We start from the raw sequence: 27572 nt of genomic DNA on the forward strand, positions 1-27572 counted from the left end.
GCGCACTAAACGATCAAATTAGTTAATTAGTGACGCCGTTATTTTATTAATAGGTTGCGGCTTGCACATGCTCTTTCTGTAAAATTGTTCATTTGGGAGCAATTTTCTGTTTTTTGAAAATCAGCTTAACAATCTGACTAACGTTCGCGCACGTGCTCCTTCTAGGTGTTTTTGTACTTTCCGTTATTTTAGACATGCTTTAATATTTCAGATTAAACAAATTATATCAGAAAATACTCACCATAGGATATTCAAGGACCAATTTTCAAATGACAAAGGCCATAAACTAAACTTGGCTCCATATTTTTCAGCAAGTAGGGGGCGCTGTCTAGACACTCATTGGATACTATGGCGACTTTTTTTTTTTTTTTTTTTTTGTTACGTGCATAAAATAAAATAAAATGTTCAGGGCTCAACAAAGGTTTTTTTTTTCATCCAATGCTAGTGTGTATCCTTTCTAATGCTACCCCGGGCTAATGCCCATGTGGCCCATATCAGAAACCCCGAACCCAGATCTGAACCCATTTCTAACACAATATGTCATTCTACACATCAATGCTCAGAAGGTTTCGCTCACGGTTGGAGGTCTAGATTTTATTTTATTTTTTTACTTCCTTTTCCAGTGGAGCAATTATTGCATTCATAGTGAATTCAATATTTTTTCATATGAACGCAAAATAAAGCTGGAAACATTAATTAATTAATTAGTACAAAAGCCAGTGTAGCTACAGAATTTGAGGTTCTTGTTCAAGTCAGAAAATCTGTCGTCGGAAACTCGGTATTTATTTTATTAAAATATATTTAATATTACGTTATGTTGTTTTACAGTAAGTGACGTCAGCGAAGAGGTCGTCTGAATAATCCCTGTTTATTGGTTAATTATCACGTGACCGGAAGCGAGGAATGGAGCGGTTTTTTTTTTTTGGTAAAAACGTTTTGAAGCATAAACAATTTCTTCAGGTCTTTCTGTTGTTTGTCAAGCAATGTTACGTAAAAATAAACCTTCCTAACATCAGCGAGAGAGAGCTGAGGCAATGAGGGACCTATCAACGAATCTCAGTAAGACTTTGATTAGCACAAATAGCTAGCACACCAACTGCCGTCTGCCGTGTTGTGTTTAAGGACCTTGTTTCCCATCCGTTCCCAGGTGAGGAAATGGGTTTTTATTCTGTTTTCCGTGTCTCACTTGGCTGTTTTTGCGGGATGACAGCTGGAACCGCGCTGCTTTGGCACCTTTAAAGCAACACTACTGACATCGCCATGGATGATTCCGAGCTGGATTTTGTGGACCTCTGCTCCAAGTTGCTGAAGCGCGTCCGCAAGAAAGAACCAGCAGGCAGACCGAGCAGGAAGGCAGAACAGCAGAGCTGCAGCAAAGCAACCCGGGGGGACAAGAGAGCGGTTGATGAGCAGGATGAGCATTCTCTGTCCGGGTTTTCAGCCACTGGGTCGGAGGTGGTCTGTGGAGGAACCGGGCGTGACTCGGGGGATGCTGTGCAGTCTTCTGCTTTTCCTCCAGCTGACGCAGACCTGAGGGCAAAAGGCAACGTACTCCTCAGGATGCAAGAGTTCAAGAGAGCCAGCCCACAGAAGATGATGCACAGCAACAGAATCGAGCCAGCAAAGACCGACGGCCGTACTCTGACTGCACAGCATCAAAAAGCAGGTAATGCAAACGATTCTTCCAACCCAAACATCGCCATGTAAATTATGGGAATGGTGCTGGTTGTTAAATGCTCTCCTCCGTCTGTTTCCGTACACAGTTTTATTCAGATTTAGGTCTAGACTTTGACTGGGCCATTCTAACACGTGCATTGATCTAAGAAACTGTGTCCTGCTAGAACATGGGTCTGCAACTTTTACTATTCAATGACATCCAAAGCCATTTTTGACCTCAGTCCAGCTAGAATATAACTGACTTATCAGCACAAATACTGCACACTGAAAAAAAACCTACTACAGGAATCCTGTTGCGAAACAACAATTGTTAATGTTGTGGCCATTTATGCAAACGTTTTGTAGTTTATCATTTCTACCAATTTCGTTTTGTTCTTTGGGTAGTTAGAATATATTTAAGTTAATTTAGAATCAAAATTTGTAATTAATTTTTATATTTGGAATTGTTTAGATTACGTTGTTAATTGTTAGACCCTCCCATTAATTTGAGTAATTAAGAACACACCGGGTGCTTGGTGGAGGTGGATTGTTTGGTAAATGTCTGGTGTGGACGGGAGGTTTTGTAAAATGATTTTTTGACCACTTGTTTACACCTTTTTATACCTTCAAACATTAAATTGAGATTATTTTTCATTTCGACTAAGTTACAAGACCTTTTTTGGTAATTATTTTATCTCTACTTTTACAATAAATGAATCAATTCGAGAGTGCGTACAAATCCAAAACCACCTGTTACCACCCACAGCCTTTATTGGAATTTTTGGCTTTTTTGGAACGGAAGGCTGCGACAGTTAATATTTTTGTTTTAAAATAATAAAAACAAAAGGACAAAACTTTCTTCTTGTATGGGGAAGTTGACATTTGCAAATAGTTTCTAGCTTAACAGTGAAAAATAGGTTTACATAAAAATGACTAATACTTCTAGTGTCATTCTGTTGTTGAAATTCAATGTAATTATTCACTGAAAAAGACAAACATTATTTCTAAAACGTCTGTTGTTTCTTTATAATTTTAAAATATTTCATAGCGATTGTGGACAGTCCAAAGAGCCACTTCTCCAACAATCTTCTTAGGAGTGTCATGGTGAAGGGGACGGATAAAAATGCAATGCGCAGTTTTACTATGACCCACGTCTGTCCTCAGATAAGGCGGCGGCGCCCCGCTCTGAGCTCCCAGAGAGTGACGAGGCGCTGGCCCTGCGGCTGCAGCGGGAGCTGGACAGGGAGGCGGCAGAGGCCCAGATGGTGGACCTGGAGGACGGAGGCCTTTTCTTCTGTCAGATCTGCCACCGGGACTTGTCACACATGACCCCCGACGGGCGCACACAACACCTCAACAGGTCCGGACATGTTCTTCGTTTGTTGTTGTTTCATGTTGCAAGCAGAGGCGGGTAGAGTACCGATAAATTTCACTCAACTAAGAGTAGCACTACTTCAACATATTTTTCACTCAGGCAACAGTGAAAAAAGTATTTGGGGAAAAAAAGGCCGAGTGACTGATCAAAAAAATCAGTCGATTGATATTCAGAAAAGACATCATCAGACAAGCCAAAATATAAAATTACAAAAAGATTTTCCTATTTTAAGGACCAAAATGAAAAGAATTCACATAAAGAACATAATTACAAAATCAGACATAAGAATTATTTTTCCAAATCAAAGCTGCTTTATTCATTCTGAAACCATTTGACTTGAACAACTTTGAAGTAGTCGTCTTCAGTTGTTTTACTGAATTCGTCTCGTGTACGAACACGACCAGCAGCAAAGCGATCCGTGCTGTCGCCACCATCTTACCCAGTTAATGGGTTCAAGAAAATCTGCAAATTCTGTAGATGTTTCATTTCACAACTTCAGCCTTTTTTATACAATATTAGAAATATATTAAAAGACAGAAATAAACAACTTAACTGTTTTAAATTAAGAAAATAAACATTTAATTGCCTAAAATGCAACATCAAAACATTCCTATGGCATGTACTTAATCATTTGTAGTGAAGGACACATTCTGAAAACTGAAAAATAACCGACAGCATCAAAATGTGAAAAAAATCAGACCTTTCTACATGACTAGATGATGATCCGTTTATTGTTTTGATTAACTGATTACTTTTGTTTCTTTTTTTTTTTTACAGGATTAGTAAAGTTTTGGCTTAATTACTGCTCTGAGTCTGTTGTTCTTTCAGCAAATGGCCTTCTTTTGAGTCTGTACCCTCCAGTTAACAATCAATCGATTACTAACAATTATTTCAACAATTGATTCATCGCAGTTAATCATTTCGGCCCTGATCCTGTCCAATTTCCTTTCGTCTGAGGATGACGATTTATGTCAGATGGTTGAAACTTGAACATTATTATTACGGAACAATTATCAAAAAAACAAACAAAAAAACTAAAAACAAACACTAGAACTGCTTTGAATGGACAATCTGAGCTAACTGAGCTCCTGAAAAAACTCAATCCTCAGCCCTGCTACAAATTTACGGTCTGCGTTTAAAAAAAAACGTGTTTGTTTTTCTCGCAGGTGTTTGGATCAGAACGAACAGAGCGCGCTGTCTCTCCCCCCGCCTTCCGCTGTCCCCAACTGTCCCATCTGCGGCAAGAAGTTCAAGAGCCAGAAGAGCCGCTCGGCCCACCTGAAGCGCTGCTCCGCAGACATGGGCGTCTCCCCGGCCGTTCTGTTGCAGGCTCTGCAGAGACAGGCCGAGGAGAGCCGCAGTTCTGCCGTCGCCGCACAGTGAGCGCCTCGTTGTGAAGGATGCGTCCTTAACGCCGCAGCCCCTTGGTGCATAAAGCTGAAGAAACTGTCCCTGTTTCCTCTTCCCAGCCTAGAGACGGGCGGCATCAAAAGGAAAGGGCCGCCTCAGCCGGAGCTTCCAGCAAGGAAGAAGCCCAGGAAGAAGGCCGACCGGCTGGATGAGGACACCATGGTGGCTCTGGCTCTGTCCTCCTCCCTGCTGGAGCAGCAGAAGGAGCAGCAGGTTCAGAGCGGTTCGTCTCACAGCTCCGTGACGCCACTGCTGACGTGGAAGCCAGATGCTGGTATGGTACCACCACTAAGATTTTCTGGGACCTTTTGGGACGAATAGGCTGTAAAGTTCTTGGGCTTGGAGACTTTTTAATATTTATGTCCTCCCTTTGACGTTCCCTTTGTTTTGATCTGAAATAAATCACTCATCTGCAGTTGTATCAAGACAAAATCTGGGAAAATGTTGTAGTTATGAAAAGAGTTGCGAAAAAAAATTTACTTCTCACTGGTTTGTTGAGGTTTTTGGTTTTACTGTACTAAGCAGGTTTAAAAACAGTATGTACCCCCCTGGATGTTTTATTCTTTTTTTAATTGCTTTTAATGATGTAGCTGAAGATGTATTTTCTAAATACTGACTTGAAGGGTGTGAATATTTGTTCAATCACCTATTTATGTTATATATTTTTCATTTAATTGGCATTATTTTATATAAATCAATTTTCACTTTGTCTTTAAAGGGATTTTTGTACACTTTCTTTGTCAAAAAATCCATATTTTGTTGTTCATGACTTGTGAAAGCCATAAAAAGGGTAAAATATTCAAGGGGTTGAATGCCTTTTATAGGCATAGTATGCGAGAAAACTCTAAAAGTTTAGTAAAACATTTTACGACTAAAATAAACTTAAATAAGAGTCCACCTTATTTAAGGTGAATTTAGTTGATTCTACATAATTTTACAAATGAGTTCAGTTGTCTATAAGAAAGTTCTTTTCAAATGTAAGGTATGATTATGGCATCTTTTACATTTTTTTTAAGAAATCTGCAAACATGTAAAAAAATAGAAAAAAGAAATCCATTATAGAATCCATTTTAGCAAAACATGGAAAAACAGACGAAACAGTGAAAAATTTCCAGATGTACTTCACTTGAACTCTACTTCTTAGATTTAAAGACCATTCAAACATCTGGTGATGGATCAGTCTGGGGAATCTCATAAACTCCAACTCAACCATCATTTCTTCTTCTCTGGTTTTGTGCAGCTAAAGGACGTGTCAAAAAGAAAAAAGTAGCCGTCCCTCGTCCTCCGCCACTCCTCCTAGTTCAGGACGCAGAGACGGCCCTGGCGAGGCTGCAGGAACGAGTCACTGCTCTGCTGCTTCGCCGCCGGTCGCCCTCTCCTCCCACCCCGACGCGACGCCCCAGCAAGCTGCCCTGCTGGGCAGGTGCTGCCCCCCTCTGGCGGAAAAGTACACTGCTGGGTGGAGGCTCCACCTGTCCGTCTCAGTTCTACGCTGCGGAGCTCCAGCACCTGTTTACGGCGGAGTTATCGAAGGTAATAGAGGAAAACAAGGATTCATTTTCATGCTTTCTTGCTATTTTTTGTCATGTTTTGAATTGACTTAACAAATTATATTACTTTGCGTTTCGTTTTACAGACCACCTTAAATCGGAGCACAAGATTCAATTTGTTCTCAATAAACTCGAAATCCAGCATGTGTACAAGATTTCTGCGGGCTTCACCGACTCAAATTTAAGACATTTTAAGACCACAACGAATGACCTATATTTCCACAAAAATGTATGAACTTCATCCAGCCAACTGGCGGTAAATTTAATAGACGCAGGAAAACGAGCTAGCTAGCTACTAGCTAATTACCCTTTTAGCTAGTAGCTAGCTAATTACTAGCTAGTAAGGGTATGTTAGCGGCGAGTTAGCGGTAGCCTCAACCGTCTGAGTGACAGAACGCGGTGAAGATCATTTTTTATAAAGCTTATTCTCAGTTAGAAAAGCCATAAATAATGTACAAAACAAGTCAGGGAAGTAAATTTGACAATATAACAGTTTTCAGAACAGACCGTAAAGTGTGTAGTTTTTGTAAATGAAAAGAGGAAAAACGGTTACAGGAACAAACAGGCATTGGCTAGACGGGTTTAAAACTGCAAGGACTTGGCAGTATTATGGTAAGTCGTGGTGGTTTTCTTATTTGCATTAGAGGGATATTATGTGATTTGAAATATTCGTAAAAAAAAAAAAAAATTTGTTCAGACATACAGTCAACAATGGAGTGCTGTTTTTCCATTAAAATAAACCACCATAAACGACAAAATTTATGGTCGTGATTAAAATATTAAAGCAACTTCCATCCATCCATTCTCTTACACCCTTGTCCCTAGTGGGGTTGGGAGTTGCTGGTGCCTATCGGGGTTCACCCTGGACAGGTCGCCAGTCTGCCGCAGGGCAACACAGAAACAGACAGGACAAACAACCATGCACACACACACCTAGGGAGAATTTAGAGAGACCATTTTACCTAACAGTCATGTTTTTTGGGCTGTGGGAGGAAGCCAGAGAACCCACGCATGCACAGAACATGCAAACTCCGTGCAGAAAGACCCCGGGCCGGGAATCGAACCCAGGACCTTCTTGCTGCAAGGCAACAGTGCTACCAACTGCGCCTCTACCCTAACCCTTTTTAATGATACACAGACACACACAATCTGTTTCTGTTACTTACATAAGCACAGATCATGTATCGTTCTTTAATTAACCCCCTCCTGTTCCACTTTAAGCCAGATCCGGTCTTCTCAAGCAGCAGCAACAAGCCGGAGTCTTCTGTCCCACCTGCCCTGCCCTCCCAGATGGCGTCCTCATCTCCTTCCACTCCAGGGACGGGAGAGCTCCACGTGGGAAGCCAGGCCCTCCGAGACCTGATGGAGCTGGCTGAAGAAGGCATGACTCTGACCCAATACGGATACGCGGACAAAGGTAAACCCTGTCATGCAATTTTATTAGGAGAAAAATGGCAGGTTTGACTGAGCCGTGTGATGGTCAGGAGAGATGAGAAGGATGCTGTGAGTGAAATCTGACTAAATCTTAATTACGTCCATTTCTGCAGCCAAGCACCCGAGCGGTTTCATCCAGGAGGAAGAGTTGGAGGATCAGGCCGAGCCGTCGGACGACACCGCGAGCAGCAGCCGGGCAGTGAGGAGGTCAGATCAGCCAGAGGCAGACCGAGACGCAGTCAGACATGAGTCGGTGAGCAGAAAGTTTTCAGATACTTAAATTGACCTTCATATTTGTCAAAAAATTTCAATGAAATGAAATGTTTTTTTGTTGCTTCTTGTGTAAATTACAAACCAGGAAGAGTTGAAAAAAAAAGAAGAAAGAAAACAACTGTCATGTTTGTGGTAAGCTTAATATGTTGTTACGGTGTTTTCCCTGTAGGTGGCGCTCTCCAAGCTGTCCTCAGACCTGAGCAGCATGGTTAACAACCCTCAGCTCAGTGATGTGCAGCTCCAGGTGGACAGTGGAGAGGTCTACTTTGCGCATTCCTTCATGGTGTACGCTCGCTGCCCCCTGCTGGCTGAAATGGTAAAATGATGAACGTTTTTAGACGCTTTTTATTATTATCTTCAGTAGTTTGTAGTAGTTTATTTATTTAAATAAATAACGTCGTTTACACCCCATATCTAAGGTGGCATAAACGAGCAGGAAGCAACTGAAATATTTAATATGTAACTCTTTGTTATGATTATTACTCCTTACTTGAGAAGGATGATTTTAATTTTAATTTTGGTCTTTCAATAACTTTATTTTGACTGCTTTTTTTCTTAGTGTGACCCAATCTCTCAATTATTAATCTTATGTTAGATTATTATGGATTTTCCTTAATCCAGCCAGATGATGTATACAGACTCAGATTTATCAATAATAATTAATTTTTCAGGGTTTCTATGCACTCTTTGAAAATCCAGAATTTGATTTGAAAATTTTTTTATACCCAATGAGTATGGCGAAAATAAAAATGAGTCAGAAAATTCTTAGATTTTCCCAGGCTAAATTATTTATTCTATTTTTTTAAATAATAAAACAGATTGTTTTTTCTTTTGTGGGATATTTTGACTCATGGAAAATTTGGGGAAAGACCAAAAAAAAAGAAAAAAGAAAATGGTTTGTTTTGTCTTTTCTTTCTTTTCCTCGCTTTTCTGAGATTGCATTTTCAACCGGATATGTGGCAAGGTGTAGTTTAGCTTTGCATTTCGTCAAATAAAGCTATTAAAATTATTTGTACTATAAAAACTCACATTTGTACTTTTTAGTTGGGGAATACAGAAATATAGGTCCGCTTATGATGACCATAAAAGAACCTATATCCAGTGGTGGGTAGTAACAAAGTACAAATACGTCGTTACTGTACTTAAGTACAATTTTCATGTATCTCTACTTTACTTAAGTAGATTTTATCTTGGATACTTTCGACTTTTACTCCACTACATTTTACAGTAGGTATCTGTACTTTCTGGTTCACTACATTTCTACAAAACCGTCGCGTTACTCGTTACATCCAAGTCGCATCGCTCTTTTGTTCGTTAAAATGTGAAGTTCAGGGACTTAACGTGGTGCTGTAAAAACCAAGCAATAACGCGGCGTACTAATTACGTGTGTCTGTTGTTACCCATCGCTCCCACACGGCGCTCCAAGACATGCGCAGTGGTTTCCTCTGAGTGGGAGAAGATGTCTGTCTAATCGTCAATAACAGAATACCGCTACATAAACCATCAGATATGGCGACATGTAAAATCAGCAGCGCTTCACTTACACAGACGGTGGGGACTATGTCCAACTTTTATCGTCACTTGGAAAAAAAGCTTAAAGAAAGGTAAGCTATGTGGACGTGATGTTAGCAAAGCTAGCTGTACAGAGACACATATGTTGCATGAAAAAAGTTGTCTCTCATCATTGTGCTGAATTGTTGTGCAGAGGTGTTGACTGATGTGTCGCATATGTGGGACAACGCTGTGACCAAAAGTCTGCAATATATATTCCTGAACGATCCGATTCTTCTGAACGGCTCTTACATTGCAGTAGTTATTATTATTTTATTTCTGTGATCTGTCACTCCTCTTCCAGGTGCATGAAAGTGGGTTCGGTGTGCAGGAGGAGGGCATGGCCGCAGCTCAAAGGGTGTTGCTAAGCGACGTGCCGGGTCAGGCGGTGCTGGCTGTGCTGCGGTACCTCTACACCGCCCACTGCTCCGTCGCTGCGTCGCTGCAGCCTCACGTGCTGGAGCTGGCATCCAGGTCAGCTCCACACACCTAAAACCACAAACTCTGACATGTTTAGTTTAGATTTTGTATGATAGTCAGTGATTTATAATTGCTAACATCGTTTTCAAAAATGGAAATCCAACAGTGTTATGTCTATTTGAATTCAACCCACTAATCATACATGCGATGATTAAAATCCAGAGCAACCAGTTGTCAGCTAAATAAATATGGAGTCCAGCTGCTTTTTCCTGTTTTTAAAGTTAGCAATAGTCAATGTCGGCGGCAAGATGAAAGAGCTCTGGTCTTAACCAGTGTGCAAAAAGGCTGTATTCTAAATCTACACTTAATACAATAGAAATATTTAAATCAAACCATATTCCTGTTTTACGTCGGCCTATTCCAAGGGTCTATGACGTCTAAAATCCAAAGAGTCATTTTTTTCCTAATCAGTCCACTTAAGTAGAACTTGTTTAGAGCCACCAATGTCTCTGTTGATAAAAAGACATCATTTTCTGATGTATAATTTAGGAAATTTGTCATATTACAATTTTATTTCCAGTTTTAGGGCTTAAAGTAAAGAAAAACAAAATGTTTGCAAAAGGAGGATGCGTACATTTTCTTCTATGGAATGTTGATACATGTGGAAAATTCAGTAAAAAAACCCAAAAACAATATCATTGATACTTTTGGCATTTCCTAAAACCTGTCTGTTTATTTACATTTAAAACATCAGTTGGTTCTTTACTTTTTCTTCAGCCGTAGTTAAGAGCCACTTACAGCTCCAGAGCCTCAGGTTGTGGACCCCTGGTCAAAGTCAAAGTTTAAACGATTTAAGTTTTAGTTGCGTTTACACTCAACGTCTGCGTCTCCAGGTTTGACCTGCAGGAGCTGGAGCGGCTGTGTCATTTCCAACCGGAGAACATGGCGGCGGGAGACGACAGGCTCGACGTAAACCAGGAAGAAAACGTCAACAACCAAACGGACCAGACCTTCGTGGAGCTCCTTCGATCCATGTGGAACGAGGAGGACTCAGACGGAGACGCCGGGGACTCGGACGGAGGAGGACGGTCGGAGGGGGATCAGCCAGAGGACGAGGTCGCTGCGGGTGACGGAGAAATCGGCGAGGAGCGAGTGAATGAGGAGGAGCTGGAGGAGATTTATGAGTTTGCCGCCACGCAGAGGCAGAGGGTAAAGGAGGAAGAGGAGAAAAAGGAGGAGGAGGAAGATGCGGAACCAGAACCCGGCTCGGACCGCAGCTACAGTCGGCTTTTCTCCCAGTCCTGGGGCGTCTACCATGATGGAGAGGCTTCCTTCTCGCCTCCTCTTCTCCCTCATGAAGCGGCACCCAAGCACTCTGCCAGGACTCTGCTTCAGTCGTCAGCAAGTTTCACCGATGAATCCTCCCTCAACCTTCCCGTCCCCGGGCCGTCTCCGTGGCGACCAGCTCAGGAGGCCGGACACAGGAGAGGCGAAGAAGCTGCAGCAGAAAGCCAAGCTCGTCGCAGCGCCCTCCCTTCGCCTGCGAGGAGAGACGAGGCCGAGCTCATCGTTCTGTCCGACTCCAGCGAAGAGGCAGAAGCCGATCGGAGCTTCACGGGGATCAAACCCGGCCAGAACCCGAGTCCCAGAGAATCGGTCTGTGGATCCCAGTACAGTCCCGGTGATCCCGCCGGGTGTTCGCCGGAGCTTTCCTGGCTCGTCCCTTCCACGCCTGTCAGGTCTCCGGTCGGAAACACAAAGACCGCCTCCATGCAGACCGACAGCAGCATGTGCAGGACGCGGCTTTTCCCCAGAGTGGACCTCGCCTCGCCGTCCAGGAACACAGTCCTGACCTCCAGCACTCCTTTTAAAGCCTCCCCAGAACGCAGAGTCTCTCCTGACAATCGAAAGAGTACTGAAGTGTTTGCAGCCCACCGTTCCGTTAGAGATTCCTCAAAGCCGCCCAGCATCATCAGCAGCACGCCGCTGCATGCGGACCCAGAGAGGCAGAGCACATCTGGTCAAATGAAAACGGGGACACGTGTGTCCAACCGTTCAGGTCAGCCCTCGTCTTCTTCTCCTACGGAGTCCAGTTTGCAGCCTGGCGTCACCGACATGAACGAAGAAACGTCTGTCCCAGATGTGAGGGACTCTAGTTTCCAGCAAAGTTTCATGGATGAGCCTCCTATAGCTTTTAACGATTCCTGGGGCCTGGACGCCTGCGCCGACGGCGACCTGGGCGGCTTCAGCCTGAAGCTGGACGACACCGAAGAGTCCAGCTCCGGAGGGAGACCTGGAGTATCCGGTCCAACAGCTACCAGCAGCGTCCAGAACCCTGCTGCAGGTCCAGGCCCGCTGACCACGTCAGAGGACCACAACGGCCTGCTGGACTCGAAAATATGGGGCAGCTGGGAGGGCGATGGAGGAGCAGGAGAGGAGGAAGACGAAGAGGAGGAGGGTCTTCCTCTGTCTCAGAGAGCGGACCCGGCGGCTCAGCTCAAAACTCCAAGTAGGTGTTCAAATTTTTCAATCAGTAAAATCAGTCAAACTGTGGCAAAATTCAAAGATCTTCAACAACTTTATTTCAGAGAAAACTATTTAATGCTGAAAAAAAGGTTTTCATATTTGAAACTGCAAAGCCATGTTTGCAATTTTTAATAGAAGTTACTAACTGCAGCTTTAAAAACCATTAAAAAGATTTTCTGGATGCAGACATGTTGCTGTGGGTTTCACAGTCATGAGGAAACCTGCTGACTTGAAATGGGGGTCAGTCACTGATGCCCTCTAAAAGGAGGGAGCTGCTTTTGTTAGTAGAAAGTTGAGTGGAAGCAAAACGTGCTAGAAAACCCCCCCAGAAATAAAGCTTTGAGAGGTTTGTGAGGCAAAGTTTCTAAGATCTAACTTAGAAACCTCTGAAAAATGTAATTTCAGTTTTTATTAACTGAGCCATGAAAATAAATCACAATGAATGTAATTTAAATTTTTTGAAGTGAGTTAGTCAAATTAATTGAGCGCTTCTTTTTTAGCTGCAGCTGTACTTTGGATAGTTTACAATGCCTTGTCTTGGAAAGACTAACAGGCCCACAGCATCACTGATCCTCCGCCATATTCACAACATCAGAAAAACCTCCTTGTTTACTAACTATTGCTGTGTCAGAATTGAGGAAACAGAAACGGTTTCGTCCGCCGGTGCCCATCACCCCCACGCCTCACTACTCTGACATGGACACGCCGGAGCTCAAGAACAAACTCAGCAGGTCAGTTGCACTTCCTTCATCATCTTCACCCTGAGCAAAGTTTACACAAAGGTCAAAGGTTTTTTTTTGTTTTTCTCTCCCTCAATCCCGATCAAGGTGATTAAGTGATGAACCAATCAGATTACTCTCGGCTAAGTCGATCTCAGGCTGCTTTTCTTTTTTTTTTCTTCTCCTGTCTCTCCCGTCCATCTGCTCGCCTTTTTTTTCTTTCCTTTATTTAACCAGGTAAACCCCGTTCAGATCTAGATCTCATTTTCAAGAGGGACCTGAGCAGAAGTCTGCAATACAATAGAAGTCTGGTAGTTTTCTAGAATTAAAAAAAAAACCCATTGCTTTTGTCTTATCCACATTCAAAACCAACTTCAGAGTTTGTAAGCGGGTTTGAACTACATTGAAAGCAGACTGCAAATACTGCATTGCCTGTGATGGTGATGCAGAATAGCAGTAAATTACTAAATCATCTGCATCAAAATGATAAAGCATTAGACAAATTGTCACACAAGTTATTTATATAGATAGAAAATAAAAGCGGACCAAGAACTGAGCCCTGTGGTACACCATTTAAAATAGTAAGAATAGAAGAAGTGAAGCCAGAGAATTGAACTCTGGGTTCTGTTTGACAAATAATCAGCTACCCACATGGTAGCTTGATGTGAGAGCTACCATGTGTAGAATTTCAATTAAAAGTGTGATTTACTGTGTCAAATGCCTTTGATAGATCAATAAACAAAGCAGCACAATGTTTTTTGTTACCAAGAGCCTGGATAAGATCACATTAAAAACCTTTAAAGTGGCAGTATCATTACTATGTTTTTTTTTCCAAAACCATACTGTACATTTTGTAAAACACAATTAGAATCTAAACAATTCTTCAATTGATTTGCAACTAATTTTTCAAACATTTTTGCTATGATACACAGTTTAGAAATTGGTCTGTAATTGTTAACCTGTGATGATTCCCCACCTTTGAATAGAGGCAAAACAAATGCTGATTTTCAGACACTAGGGATTTTGTTAGAGATTAGACTTAGATTAAAAATAAGAGACTATGGCTCTGCTATAAACTCTGCAGCCAACTTTAGAAAAAAAAAAGGATCCAGGTTATCTGGCCCCGCCGATTTTCTGGTGTCTAGGCTTTTCCATTCTCTGAGAACCTCAGCTGTACAAATAGGGGGAAAGTTAAAAGTGGTGGAGTTACACTCATTATTCAAAAACAGCTCATCAGTATTTACATTTTGGCCGAATAAATTTAAATCATTAAATAGAGATCCTACAGAAATAAATGAAAATGCTCATTAAAATAATTTATAACTGCTAATTTATCAGACACCTTTAACGTTTCCCCTCATGCAGCTTCGGCGTGCGGCCTTTACCGAAGCGTCAGATGGTCCTCAAGCTGAAGGAGATCCACCAGTACACCCACCAGCTGACCAGCTCCGAGGAAGAGGAGGGGGAAGAGGCGGGGCTGCCCCTCGGCAGAGCGGTCTCCTGCGCCCGGTTCAAAGAGCCGACGGCGCCCGCTGCTGCTGCGTCCCCCGTCAGAACGGACCAAGAGGAAGCCGGCGATCCGCTCTCTGCCTCCCAGGGCTCAAACGCCTCCTCCACCGCCGCCAGTGACGAGTCAGAAAGGTGTGTGGCGTGATCAGAGCGCTTCTGTCTCTACAAACTAAAAAACACGTGCAGTGGAGAAGTGTTCAGTGGACGATTTATCAATTTATAGAGACTACTAACTAGTTACTAACTAGTTATATTTACTCAGCTACATTTACTGGAGTATCTTCTTGAAAGGAAAATTACTTTTATTAGCATTTATGCTACGCCGTACTTTTTGCTTTTAGTTAGTATGGCTTGAATAAAATTCCTGAATGCTCTACCCACTGTGAGTTACTTCACTGAACGAAGAACAAACTTGTTTTAACCAAAACTTCACCTGCAGTTTTTAAAATGAGTTTCATATTGAAAGAAAGTGATTTGGAAAAATGCTTATTTTGCCTGATGTTGTAATTAAGCTATTTATATGAATTATTTTCATTTTGCTCTTTTAAAAATGGCAAAATTTTCACATAATTTTATATTTCGGTCTGTCTGATATTGCAATTTTCAAATATTAATTGACTAATGTTTTGATCAGTACTTATGTAGCCTTTTTACCAAATATTTGTTTTACTTGAGTAAAATATGTGGAAGTAGTGCTTCTCTTACTTAAATACAATTTTTGGGTACTTTACCCACCTCTGTCAATGTTATGGCTTTCCAGCTGCAAAATATATTTCATTAGGGATTTCTTACAAACAGAAAGCAGCGTTTACTAGTATAAGTGGAAGAGAAATGATGAATGGTTTTCAGGTTTTTCCTGTGACATCCTCCCTGTCCGCAGGTCCAACCCTGAGCTGGCTCTCTCCTCCGACGGCGATTCAGACAGCGACGTGTCGTCCTCTCAGGCCGCTTCGTGCCTCCAGGACCGCCTCCAGGCGGTGCGCTCCTTCATCCTGTCCGACTCCGACCTGTACAGCCGGATCCTCCAGTACCAGCCTCTGGTTCTCTCCCAGCTCCAGCAGCGGCTGAAGGCGGCGGGGGTCCGCCTGGGCGCCGCCAAGCTGGTGGACTACCTGGACTCCCAGTGCATTACCTTCACCACGGCCAAACCGGGCCACCAGGCGGCCGGCCGCAGGCGGGGAGCGTGGACAGGCCGGGGGGCGAGAGGAGGCGGAAGGAGGAACGGAGCTTCAAAACGCTAACGGAGAATTTTGATGTAGAAAAGGTGAAAAAAAAAAAAAAACTGTAGATTTTACTTGTGGAGCTTAAATGTCTGGTTAAAACTGTTTTTTTTTTTTTTTTATTCTGAGACATTTACACCAATTTAAACTTTGTCAATACTTGATTCTTTTTTTAAGAGGTTTCAGATTTTAGGAGTTCACTTTTCATATGTTGCATTGTATTGTTAAAATAAAACGAAAGTTACGTATGTAACTACGGTTCTATGAATCCCGGATGACCTCCAGAGGGCGGTGCTGAAAGCACTGAATGTTCCCTTCGCGCATGCGCCGTTCGAGTAATAATACCAACAGAGTCACACCTGTGACATATCGGATGATCAATCAGAGGCTATATAGCATGACGTCATCTGAAGCTCTGTTCCTACAGAATCTTCTCGCGAATGCAAGGATTCTGAGTGACAGAGAATCTCTGGCGGTCATCCGGGATTCATAGAACCGTAGTTGTATACGTAACTTTCGTTCTATTTCATCCCTACTGACTGCCAGAGGGCGGTGCTGAAAGCACTGAATGACTAATACCAGCGATGTCACAAGGAATCCTGAGCACATACCTCACCGAGAAGGCCCAGAGGACCCCTGCAAAAGAGCCTGGTCCAAAGGATGAGAGGAGGCCACATTCACATTGTAAAATCTAGGGAACGTGCTTGGAGAAGCCCATGATGCAGCAGCACATATAGCTTCCAGGGGAACTCCTCTTAGGGCTGCCCAGGAAGTGGAAACGCTCCTGGTAGAGTGTGCCTTCACGCCAACTGGCCGGGAGCGGGACCCTGCAGCGTAGGCGTAGAAGATGACATCCACAATCCAATGGGAGAGACGCTGTTTGGACAGAGGACAACCCAATCTAGGGCCCTCGTAACACAAGAACAGCTGGTCTGAGCGTTGTATAGAAGCAGTGCTGCAATATATGCCTCCAGTGCCCTCACTGGGCACAGTGACTCAGAACTATCACCAACGTCCCCTGATGTAGGCTGAAAACGTGCCAATCTCAATGGTTGGTTACAATGAGAATGAGAAAATACTTTAGGAACAAAAGCCGGGTTTGGCCACAAGGTAACACCAGAGCCATCTGAACTCCATCTGAGACATGATGGGCTGACAGAAAGGGCCTGTAGCTCACTGACCCTCTTAGCTGAGACAATAGCCAACAAAAAAGCAGTCTTACATGACAACCATTTGAGGTCCGCCTGAACCAAAGGTTCAAATGGAGGGTGGCATAGAGCACTGAGTACCAAGGACAGGTCCCAAACTGGTGCTCGCGGAACCGTTGGCAGGTGCAGTCTACAAGCACAATGCAAAAAAAGAGAAACCAGATTGTGGCTCCCGACAGTACAGCCATCAATGTCAACATGACTAGATGATATAACCGCTACATATACCTTAAGCATTGAAGGAGAGCGGCCCTTATCAAGAAGAGACTGAAGAAACTCCAAAATAGTGGGCACTGCACAGGTGACCGGATCATCATTACGGGCAAAACACCACCGGGAAAACAGACGCCATCTGTTTTCATATTGCTGACGAGTGGAGAATGCCCTGGCACTCAAAATAGTGTGCCTGACGGGACCTGAATATCCAGTCAGCTGCTGTTCAAGCCTCCCAGTGGCCACACCCACAGCCGGAGGCGTTGAGGATTGGGATGCCATATCTGACCTCCCAACTGAGACAGTAAGTCCCTCCTGGTCGGAAGACACCATGGGACCCCGTGACACAGATCCCATAGAAGTGGGAACCATGGCCGTGCCGGCCAATACGGAGCTACCAGCAACATCCTGTGGCCCTCCTCGAGAACTCTCTGAAGAGTCGGCCAAATCAGGGAAAGGGGCGGAAAAGCATATAGAAGGACCCTGGGCCAAGGATGGGCCAAGACGTCCTGGCCCAGTGCACCTGCGGCCCCTGTAAGGGAAAACCATAGAGGACAATGAGTCGACTCCTCTGTGGCAAACAGGTCGACCTCTGCCTGACCGAAAAGGTCCCAGATCAGGGGACTATGTCGCTGTGGAGAGACCACTCTCCCGGAGCTGGCGTCTGTCGGGAAAGGGAGTCTGCTACCTGGTTGCACAGCCCTTGCAAGTACACCGCCTGCAGGGTGGATAGGTGAACAGATGCCCATTTCAGGAGATGCCGGGACTCCTTCAGAAGCTGCGCTGACCTGGTGCCACCTTGGTGGTTGATGTGGTAGACAACAGAGGTGTTGTCCGACCGAATCAGGACATGTCTCCCCTCCAGGTGGGGCAAAAAGTGCCTGAGAGCCAAATGCACAGCCTGCAGCTCCAGCACATTTATATGCTTGGAGTGATCCAGTGGACACCAGCGGCCCTGAACTGCCCTGTGTTGCCATACAGCGCCCCATCCCATGGAGCTGGCATCTGTTGTGACCACTTCTCTGCGACACACTACCACCCCCATGGACACACCCCTGGACAAATAAGCCCTGTCTCTCCATGGAATCAGGGCATGAAGACATGGCCACGTTACCACAAGTTTGCGATTCCTGTGTAGCTTGGCATCCAGGCGCCAGCTGTTGATCCACCTCTGCAAAGGGCGCAGTGACAGTAGACCTAAGGGCACAACCCGAGTAACTGACGTTAGTTTGCCCAGCAGCTGCAGGAAGGCAAAGTAAGGAAGCTGCCTGCCCAGCCTGAATCGACTCACCAGCTGGAGAATGTCGTCCACCCTCTGGACAGATGGGTAGGTTGTCATGGAGGGAGAATCCAAGAGCACCCCAAGAAAAGTGGTTGTCTGCGATGGAATCAAACAGCTCTTCTCCAAGTTCACCTTGAGGCCCAACTGGGACACATGAGCGAGCAGTCGACTCGTATCGCAAGACGCATTCTCTCGAGACGGGGCGCAGAGAAGCCAATCGTCGAGTTATGGCAGAACCTTCATGCCGTGGGCCTGCAGAGGAGAGAGGGCTGCCCTCACGTACCGAGTGAACACCCTCGGGGAAAGGGAAAGGCCGAACGGGAGCACACAGAACTGCCAGTGGCGCCCCCGATAGGCAAACCTGAGAAAGCGGTGATGTTCCGCCGCAATAGGTACATGAAAGTACGCATCTGTAAAGTCGATCAATGTAAACCATTCTCCCTTTGTCACTGCCCGAAGAACCTCTGCCGTCGTGAGTATGTGAAATGACAGGACCTTTAAATACTGATTGAGTCCCCTGAGATCCAAAATGGGACGAAATCCACCTGTCTTTTTGGGCACGAGGAAATATGTTGAATAGTAGTCTCTGGGATGCTGCAGAGGATCCACTGCCTCGATTGCACCCTTGGCCAGGAGGGCAGAAAGCTCCTGGTCCAGGACTTGAGCTTTCACCGGGTCGGTGATGACACTCACCCTGACCCGGTGTGAGATGTGAGGCCGCCGTCAGAACTGGAGCCGGTAATCATGGGTCAGAGTGGCAACCACCCATGGATCCACAGCGAGAGCAGTCCAGTAATTGAGCTGCTGATGTGAAAAATATCCGACGGCTGGCCTGGCAGCCTCACTTTCTCTCCCCACGCCCCATGGGGTTCTTGGCGGGACAGCGGCCAGAGTCTGCGGCCCAGACGTACAGAAACCACACCACACAAAAAGTTTTGAAAATGTTTTTTTTTTTTTTTTTACTTTTTCAAGCTTAACATCCAAACACCCAAAACGTACCCACAGCTGTGCGTGTTTAAAGACAAGAAAAATCTCCCAGCTTCTCATACATTGTTCAAGTACAGAGAGGTGTCCCTTAATGCAGCACAACATGAGGTCAGTTCTGTCAAGAGTCCACATTCAGGTCGCCGCTGCTCCGCTCAGGGATTTTAGGGGACGAGTTTATATTGCACACCCAGGTTCCTCTACAGCAGCGTAAAGCACGGTGCTTTAAAATCAGATTCCGAAAGAAATACGCACAGCACCGCAGCCCCCAGGAGACGGGCTCGTCTCCGGTCACCTCGCGGTCGGCGCCGGTGCAGGCTTGCTTCGTTTTCGTATGGTTACGACAGGTTGGCGATGTTGGCGAGGAAGCGCTGAGCCCACCACTCCTCCAGGTCTATAGGCACAAAGTCTGGGCAGAGGAGTGAAGAACAAGGAGAATCAACTTCTGATCAAAAGTTTGTCGTTTTGTTTCAACAGATCAGTTTAAAACTGGAAGTCAAAGTAATAAAAAGCCCTTCCTTTTTATTTTTAAAAGGATTTCAGTGAATGCACCACATTTCAAGCAGAAAGCGTTTGTGTGTTTGTGTGTGTGAGCAACAGATCATGCTCAGTGTGAAGGTGGTCAGTCCATAAAGAAATTACTGGGAAGCTATTTGAAATGTTGGTACATGAAGCTTTTGTTGTTGTTTCTTTACATGTATTATTTGAGCACAGTCTTTGGGACATTTAAGACTTGGATTTTACTGATTTTTTTTTAGGAGAGAAAAAAACGTGAGCAACGATCTTCTACCGGAAATTCTGACCAAACTAAAAGGCTTAAATAAAGCAAATGGATGTCAATATCTGTTTTCAGTTATATAAGAGTGCCAGCTACTTAAGTTAAAAATAATCCATCAGAAATGTTGCAGCTACAAAACTGGAGCCAGTTTTTCTGGAACAGCCAGAATCTCTCAAACTGAGCGGTGAGTGAAACGCTTAAGCGCCGTTTTAAAAGCCGTCCTCGGACTGTGATGAAGGGAAGACAAAAGAAAAAAGAAACACACACAAACACAGTGGGTGATGAAAGCAGCGCTTCCGAAATCAAGCTAATAAATCAACACAAGGTGAGATTACTGGTTCAAAGTTCTGCAGGTCACCGAGCAGGAACACAGCCGCCCGATGCAAATTAGACGGGAGATCGGCTTTATGAGGGTGGCTTTGCTTTGCTGTGTGAGACGCCGAGCTGGAGAAGTGGAGGTAACTCACTCTTCATCACAGTGCCGGGGGTCTTCTCTGCGTACTGAACTGGCCCCGTGCTGTCAGCTGACTCCCCTCGGTCTTTCAGCTTCTGCTCCACTTCCTGCCATACTGCACACAGTCAGACACACACAGGACGTCAGATGCTGAGACCAAGACACACACACACACACAGCTGGACTTCTTAATGCAACCGATAGCAATAGATTTTTTTTTTTTTTTTCTGCAAAAGAAATTCCTTTCAGTTCACAACTGGGCACTTCTTTAAAATCACAGTGAAAATACATTATAATTTGGGCTGATTAATTGAGATTAGCTGATGATTGAAATAACCGCCAACTAATTTAGAAACTGATTATACTGGAGAACATTCTTAGCAATAATTAATCCGAACCTGTACAAAAAAATATTTACATTTAAGATTAATAATAACTTGTCTGTAAAAACAAACAAAAAAAATCTATTAAGCATCTATTGCTCTTAAACGTAATCCAAAAAATATGTATATAAACGACTTCAATGAAAAATCAGCAGAATGAGCTCATTTTTCTTATCCGATTAATCAATTAATCATCAGAATAATCAATAGAATAACTAAATTAATCATTAGTTGCAGCCCTAGTTGAAATAATTTGACAAATTGGAACAAAAGGTCTCAGTATTTTGCATCTTTAATCAACTTGTTACTGTCAGGCTGTCGTATATAAAATCCAAATCCCAGTGACATTACTGCAGGAAAGCTGGTAAAGGGACTGGTTTTTATTTCTTCCTGTTTTAGATCCAGCAACAACGAAGAGCTGAAATTTGTGGCAACCAACAACCACCAGAGTCACATCTTTCCTGGCGAAAGCCCAAAGGAAACAGAAAGTTGCTGACTCAGCCGTCCAAGCTGTTATTTTCCCACCGAGGGACGCCGGGTCGGCGCTGACCCACATTAAAGTAACTCGAAGCGACCTTCAGTTTCTGACGCGCTGTTGAAAAATGGTGCTTAATCATTGGGACACATTGAAATTAACTTGAGAACCTGTTCTGGGTTAGATTTAATTACGCTGTCTATTTAATGGAGAATCCCAACATGTGAGAAGAGAAGAGTTCCTCTGGGCTCTTTTTCTGAATGGAAATAAAAGTTTGTCAAAGTCCCTCATAAGCGGAAGAAAATTCAAGAAAAGAGGGTCGAAAATGAGACGAACCTCCTCCAGCTTGAACACACTTAGAGTGAAGCGGAAAAATATTCTTCCACTTGCAGATTTCTAGTTTTTGGTAAGACGTTTTGGAAGGAAATACACCTATGTGGAAAAAGTTATTTCACCTAATAATTGGTTTTGCCTCACTTCATAGAGACATCATAATCCATTTTATTTATGATTTACGTGCCTTTGCTTTTTTCTTTTTTTCAGTTTTATTTATTTATTACTTTTGGTTGTGTTTTATTTTGGATTATAATACGTTTCAATTCCATAATTACAGTTTATTGATCTCTGTGAACTTGCATTATTGTGCCATCATCAGTACGTTACTTGAAAATGCTCTCAAAACAACAATATTATCGTTTATCACAACAATTACTGGGACAAATCATCATCCGGAAAAATTTTTATTTTTTTTGAAAGAGCTCAGAATTTGTTTCATTCATATGTTTCATGATGCCACCAGCACCATGTTAGATTGTGTGTGAATTTTCTGAAGCTCTGTGTTAGTTTTAGGTCAGACGTAACAGGAAGCTTCCAGAAAGTTACAGTCCCGTCTCTTCGGTCCATGGATTTTTCCTCATTTTTGTTTTTTGACAAATACGAGATGGGTGTTTCTAATGTTTCCGGTCAGCAGTGGTTTTGCCTTGAACTTGACTTTATAATGCTTTTTACATGCATGTCAATGACCTTGTTTCTGTTCTGCATGATACATCTCTCTCTCTTTGAGATCTTTTGTTTTGCTTTGTGTAGTTTTTTAAAAATATATGCTATGGGTCAGGTATTCATTTAAACATGAATTCATGTTTAAATAAGCAGGAAAGTTACTTTCTTAACCTGAGGTCAGGTGGGTATATGGACAGCCCATGTCTCATTTTTACATGATATCAAATTTGAAATGCTTAATAACAGACAATATCCGCTTCCACGGAATCGTTCATTCCTAAGCAAAACCGTCCCGCCTCCGATCTTCTCGACCTCTGACTTTCACACACTTTGCTCAACAAGATCTCTGTCGGCTTCGGGATTAGATCGGGACGTCTGACCCCGCGGCCCACTGATCCGGTGATCCTCACCTTCGTAGACGAATTTGACGTTCTCCTCGTGCGCAGGGGTGAATCCCTCTGCGGCCGGGCTCTGGCTCTTCTGCGGGGCCGTCCCATGGTGGCGCTTCCCATTGAGCCGATTGAAGACGATCTTCGGAGGCGGAGAGCTGCGGGAAGGACGGCGTGCCGATCGTTAGCAGGAAAATGAGAGAAGCCATATTTGTTGAGGCAAGGTTAAGCGAGTTGAGGCTGAGGTTTTAACCCACTGGGAGCAATCAGCAGCTGGGAAACTGAGGTAAAACATGAGGTTCACAATAGAGTCTTGTTTAAGTAGGTTCATGTATTAATTTTTTATGAAAGGTAGTCTTAAATCATCTCTATTTTTAATTCCATGGAGCAAATGTTGAACTTGTCTAGATCAATGGTCATCTAATTTCTCAGTTGTTTTTTGTTTTAGTGACCAGCAGTATGCCATGTCCCACTGCTGGTCAAAGAATTATCGGAAAATTACAACCAGTTTAGGCTCTGCTGGAACTGAAGTATAAATTCCTTATTATTATAAGAAAATAATCAGGCCAAATTTAAGTTTCTGTCCAACAGAAAAACAGAAACGGATTGTATCTAAATTTCATATTTAAAAACAATTCACTTTATCTGATCATAACATCCAATAAAGAAGCATAAATTATTAGAAATATTCTTTGTTAATTTGTATGGTGTAAAAAATGTTTTAAAAAGTATGGAAGCCCATTTCTGCCACTCCTACGAGTAAAAAAAAACTTGGATTTCATTATCACATAGTCAAGTCATTATTATGAGAAAGTATAACATAATTATGAGAAATACCAACCAGATACGCAGCCATCTGTACTGAATAATAATAAAAAAATAAGTAAAATCAGAAGTTGGACCTTTTTTCATGGAAGCCAATTTCCACAAAACCCCCCAAAAACATTATTTATTATTATTGAGTGGCGGAAAATGGCTAACATATGAACATAAGAAAAGGTGGGTTTACAGGTAGAACCAGATTTTACAACCGATCATGAACGCCCCACGAAAACAATGTTAACACGTGAAAATGTGACTCTAAAGTAAATGTAGACAAAGGTTTGACCTGAGAGAGTCTCTAAGGGGAAGAGCGGGTGTAAAAGGAAAAAAAAAAAAGACATAAAGACGCAGGCCACGTCGAGGCGTTACATGATCGCACTGCTAGTCCACGTGGGAAGAAGTATTTTGGGCCCACGCGGCTGCCGGCGCGAATCACGTAAACAAAACTCCACAATTATAGGTACAGTAACAGAATAAAGACGGAGTGTACTCACTTTGAGGTGAGCCAAGAGGTGGGCTTCAGCTTCAAGTCGCTGAACTTGCTCTCGACCTGCTGTGTGGGACCTGGGGCGAAATCCAACTGTTTAACCTTGTGCAGTTTCAAAAATAATAATAGTAATAATAATAAACTCAAACGAGCAGCAAACTTTCCTCCGTGAAGCTTCATTAGATAACCCGCGCTGCCACTCACTCACCTGTCCTCCGTTGTGTAACAAGTTTGCTGGGACCCCTGGTGATTGTGTACATCATGTGATGTCAGGAAGCAGTAATGAACCCTTCAGAGTGCGCCTCTTCCCCGTAAACTTCCAGCTCGCTCCTCCGGCCGCAGCGCGTCCTGCTTTGCGGTTTGGTTTTGTCGCCCGGGTCAGCCGCTCTGAGGTCGGCCAGAAGCCTGCATGGGACTCGCTTTGCTTGGCTCCGTCAGCTGCTGTGTTTTGCAGCAGAGCGCTCCGAACCGGCTGCTGTCCAGGTGCCAATGGGACCACTGCGCGTTCTTCAGGGTGGAGTGTAGGTCATTCAAGGAGAACCCGGGTCCACGATGCCGGGGACCGTGCACGGGAGGAGGGATGATCGCTTTCTGTGGAACTGTGACTCTGAGCCGGACACTATGTCTGCTGTACTCCGCTGCAGCTCCGAAGATGACTGCAACACGCCCGCTCCTCTGACAGATCACAAGGGCGAAGCGTACTTTACTTTCATAAGGACTAGGAACTGCCACGCTCGTACATTGTGAAGCTGCCCATTGAGAATTCTAAAGCTTCCGGTGGCGAATTTCAAAATAAAACCCTTACGCTGCAAGTAAAGGTTGCGCCATCAAAAGGTACATCGTTAATACGCTCATCTAGAGGAGAGCCTAGACATTTTTGGAGTCCCACAGGGGTCAGTATTTGGATCAGTATTGTTTATTATACACTGAAATGGTTTACAAGATACTTTATAGCCTTTTTTATTCACTTTATTTCATCATCATATCTAAAACAAACAAACAATCGAAACAACAAACAACGTAAAACATCTGAATACGTTATTTGAAATGTAGATCTTTTCTCTTTAAACAGTATCTGATCAAATATTGAGGTAAAAGTATGTAATTAATTAAATAAAATCAGTGATAAACAAATGATGCATGTATCGTGAATTGTTTAAATATGTTATTTTAGTACTGATAATTTTTTTTGCTTTATCTTTTTTACTGGAACGTTGTGCAATAAAAAAAAAACCCTCCAGATATTTACATGCAGTGACGTGCGGTGAGGTTCATAGTTGGTGAGGCACTGACTAAATCATAATCATATTTACAAATACAGACCCCCTAAATGTTATTGTTTACGTAAGGAAATTTCGCGCATGCGGACAACGCTGGAGGGCAAAAAGACTGTTTTTTAACATGCCATGCAAAGCCGCGCTGCCGCCGTAGAATAATTCCGTTAACTCAATCAAACTTGGACATGTAGATATTATTAATTTCGTGCTGTTCTCCACAACAAAGAGAAAAACCGTTAAAGTACAACTAAAAACCACGTCTTTCTCTCTGTATCAGCGCAGCTACGCGCAGACTCGTTCCCATAGCAACTGACAACAACAAAACAAAAAAAACCACTCAGATATTTCCCACAGATAGAGCAGAACATTCAGTCTGTTGCAGCAGTATGGCTTTAGGCTTAATGTTTATTTTGCGTTTATTAATAAGTGATTGTTGTGGTCAGAGGAGAAAACCATAAATATATCGCTGCACTGGACTGTATGGCTAGCTCCATGGCTAGCTCCATGGCTAGCTCCATGGCTAGCTCCATGGCTACTGTCTCTTACTCTGCAGCTGTAGAGTCACAATGTCTGGGATCATGAGCGCCCCCTGCCATGAGGCAGGAGAACTCTGATCGCTCCTCAGCACACGAACACAAAAAACACTGTAGATTATATACAGAAGATAGATTATGGAAAATCAGTTTATATATTAAATGTATTTTAACCATTTTATTGGCGACGTGCAGACAGGAGGATCATGCTCCCATAGAATGGCCGCCAGTGCAGTTAGTGAGAGGCTGATTAATCTAAGGTGAGGTTGATTAATCTAAGGTGAAGTTGATTAATCTAAGGTGAGGCTGATTAATCTAAGGTGAAGTTGATTAATCTAAGGTGAGGCTGATTAATCTAAGGTGAAGTTGATTAATCTAAGGTGAAGTTGATTAATCTAAGGTGAGGCTGATTAATCTAAGGTGAGGTTGATTAATCTAAGGTGAGGCTGATTAATCTAAGGTGAAGTTGATTAATCTAAGGTGAGGTTGATTAATCTAAGGTGAGGTTGATTAATCTAAGGTGAGGTTGATTAATCTAAGGTGAAGTTGATTAATCTAAGGTGAGGCTGATTAATCTAAGGTGAGGTTGATTAATCTAAGGTGAGGCTGATTAATCTAAGGTGAGGTTGATTAATCTAAGGTGAGGTTGATTAATCTAAGGTGAAGTTGATTAATCTAAGGTGAGGTTGATTAATCTAAGGTGAGGTTGATTAATCTAAGGTGAAGTTGATTAATCTAAGGTGAGGCTGATTAATCTAAGGTGAGGTTGATTAATCTAAGGTGAGGCTGATTAATCTAAGGTGAAGTTGATTAATCTAAGGTGAGGTTGATTAATCTAAGGTGAGGCTGATTAATCTAAGGTGAAGTTGATTAATCTAAGGTGAAGTTGATTAATCTAAGGTGAGGTTGATTAATCTAAGGTGAGGTTGATTAATCTAAGGTGAAGTTGATTAATCTAAGGTGAGGCTGATTAATCTAAGGTGAGGCTGATTAATCTAAGGTGAGGTTGATTAATCTAAGGTGAGGCTGATTAATCTAAGGTGAAGTTGATTAATCTAAGGTGAGGTTGATTAATCTAAGGTGAGGCTGATTAATCTAAGGTGAGGTTGATTAATCTAAGGTGAAGTTGATTAATCTAAGGTGAGGTTGATTAATCTAAGGTGAGGTTGATTAATCTAAGGTGAAGTTGATTAATCTAAGGTGAGGCTGATTAATCTAAGGTGAGGTTGATTAATCTAAGGTGAGGCTGATTAATCTAAGGTGAGGTTGATTAATCTAAGGTGAAGTTGATTAATCTAAGGTGAGGCTGATTAATCTAAGGTGAGGTTGATTAATCTAAGGTGAAGTTGATTAATCTAAGGTGAGGTTGATTAATCTAAGGTGAGGCTGATTAATCTAAGGTGAGCCTCAGCCTCGCTCTGCCTCACCGGCTTCGCTTCCGAGCATTTGAAAGGAAAAATGCGAAAATTCAGCGATTTTGAAGAAAAACAAAATAAAAAATCAAAATTTGTTTAGCTAAATGAAAAATAAATACTTCATAGTACAAACAACAGGGTGAAAATAGCAATATAAATAATTTTATCATTATGTATTATTTTTCCATGATGACCGCACGTCACTGTTTATATTTTAGATGCATTGTTGT

The 27572-nt window shown here is 43.0% G+C and overlaps 2 protein-coding genes across 5 annotated transcripts; one reads left to right on the forward strand and one right to left on the reverse strand.

Annotated features, from left to right (window-relative positions):
- The first annotated feature begins 896 nt into the window (after positions 1-896).
- slx4 (SLX4 structure-specific endonuclease subunit homolog (S. cerevisiae)) lies at positions 897-22482 on the forward strand. Of its 4 annotated transcripts, none has more exons than XM_028017866.1 (14): positions 897-1666; positions 2821-3016; positions 4198-4410; positions 4501-4715; positions 5682-5974; positions 7213-7408; positions 7539-7678; positions 7868-8014; positions 9554-9723; positions 10563-12178; positions 12827-12926; positions 14280-14555; positions 15304-15687; positions 21345-22482. In XM_028017866.1, exons 1-13 carry the CDS (start codon positions 1261-1263, stop codon positions 15662-15664), a joined length of 4329 nt encoding a protein of 1442 aa, XP_027873667.1. In that variant the 5' UTR covers positions 897-1260; the 3' UTR covers positions 15665-15687; positions 21345-22482. The 4 variants fall into 4 exon arrangements, with proteins under 4 accessions (XP_027873667.1, XP_027873666.1, XP_027873665.1 ...); XM_028017865.1 differs by lacking the exon at positions 21345-22482 and having other exon boundaries at positions 897-1059; positions 1148-1666; positions 15304-15795; XM_028017864.1 differs by lacking the exon at positions 21345-22482 and having other exon boundaries at positions 15304-15795.
- Positions 19280-24950, reverse strand: mcrip2 (MAPK regulated corepressor interacting protein 2). The gene is made up of 5 exons (XM_028017868.1): positions 24326-24950; positions 24125-24194; positions 22830-22966; positions 20576-20677; positions 19280-19739 (listed from the first exon to the last, which is right to left on the reverse strand). Exons 1-5 carry the CDS (start codon positions 24378-24380, stop codon positions 19669-19671), a joined length of 435 nt encoding a protein of 144 aa, XP_027873669.1. The 5' UTR covers positions 24381-24950; the 3' UTR covers positions 19280-19668.
- Positions 24951-27572: the final 2622 nt, after the last annotated feature.

This window comes from Xiphophorus couchianus, chromosome 5, assembly GCF_001444195.1.
Source record: "Xiphophorus couchianus chromosome 5, X_couchianus-1.0, whole genome shotgun sequence".
Lineage (NCBI taxonomy): Eukaryota > Metazoa > Chordata > Actinopteri > Cyprinodontiformes > Poeciliidae > Xiphophorus > Xiphophorus couchianus.

Excerpts from the sequence above, each read along its gene's own strand:
- slx4 (XM_028017866.1), top strand. The coding sequence starts at position 1,261 with ATGGATGATTCCGAGCTGGATTTTGTGGACCTCTGCTCCAAGTTGCTG. Across the intron at positions 8,015-9,553 it reads GCCCCCTGCTGGCTGAAATG|GTGCATGAAAGTGGGTTCGG; the intron begins GTAAAATGATGA and ends CTCCTCTTCCAG. Across the intron at positions 12,927-14,279 it reads CTCAAGAACAAACTCAGCAG|CTTCGGCGTGCGGCCTTTAC; the intron begins GTCAGTTGCACT and ends CCCCTCATGCAG.
- mcrip2 (XM_028017868.1), bottom strand. The coding sequence starts at position 24,380 with ATGATGTACACAATCACCAGGGGTCCCAGCAAACTTGTTACACAACGG. Across the intron at positions 24,195-24,325 it reads TGTTACACAACGGAGGACAG|GTCCCACACAGCAGGTCGAG; the intron begins GTGAGTGAGTGG and ends ATTTCGCCCCAG. Across the intron at positions 20,678-22,829 it reads CGTCAAATTCGTCTACGAAG|TATGGCAGGAAGTGGAGCAG; the intron begins GTGAGGATCACC and ends GACTGTGTGCAG.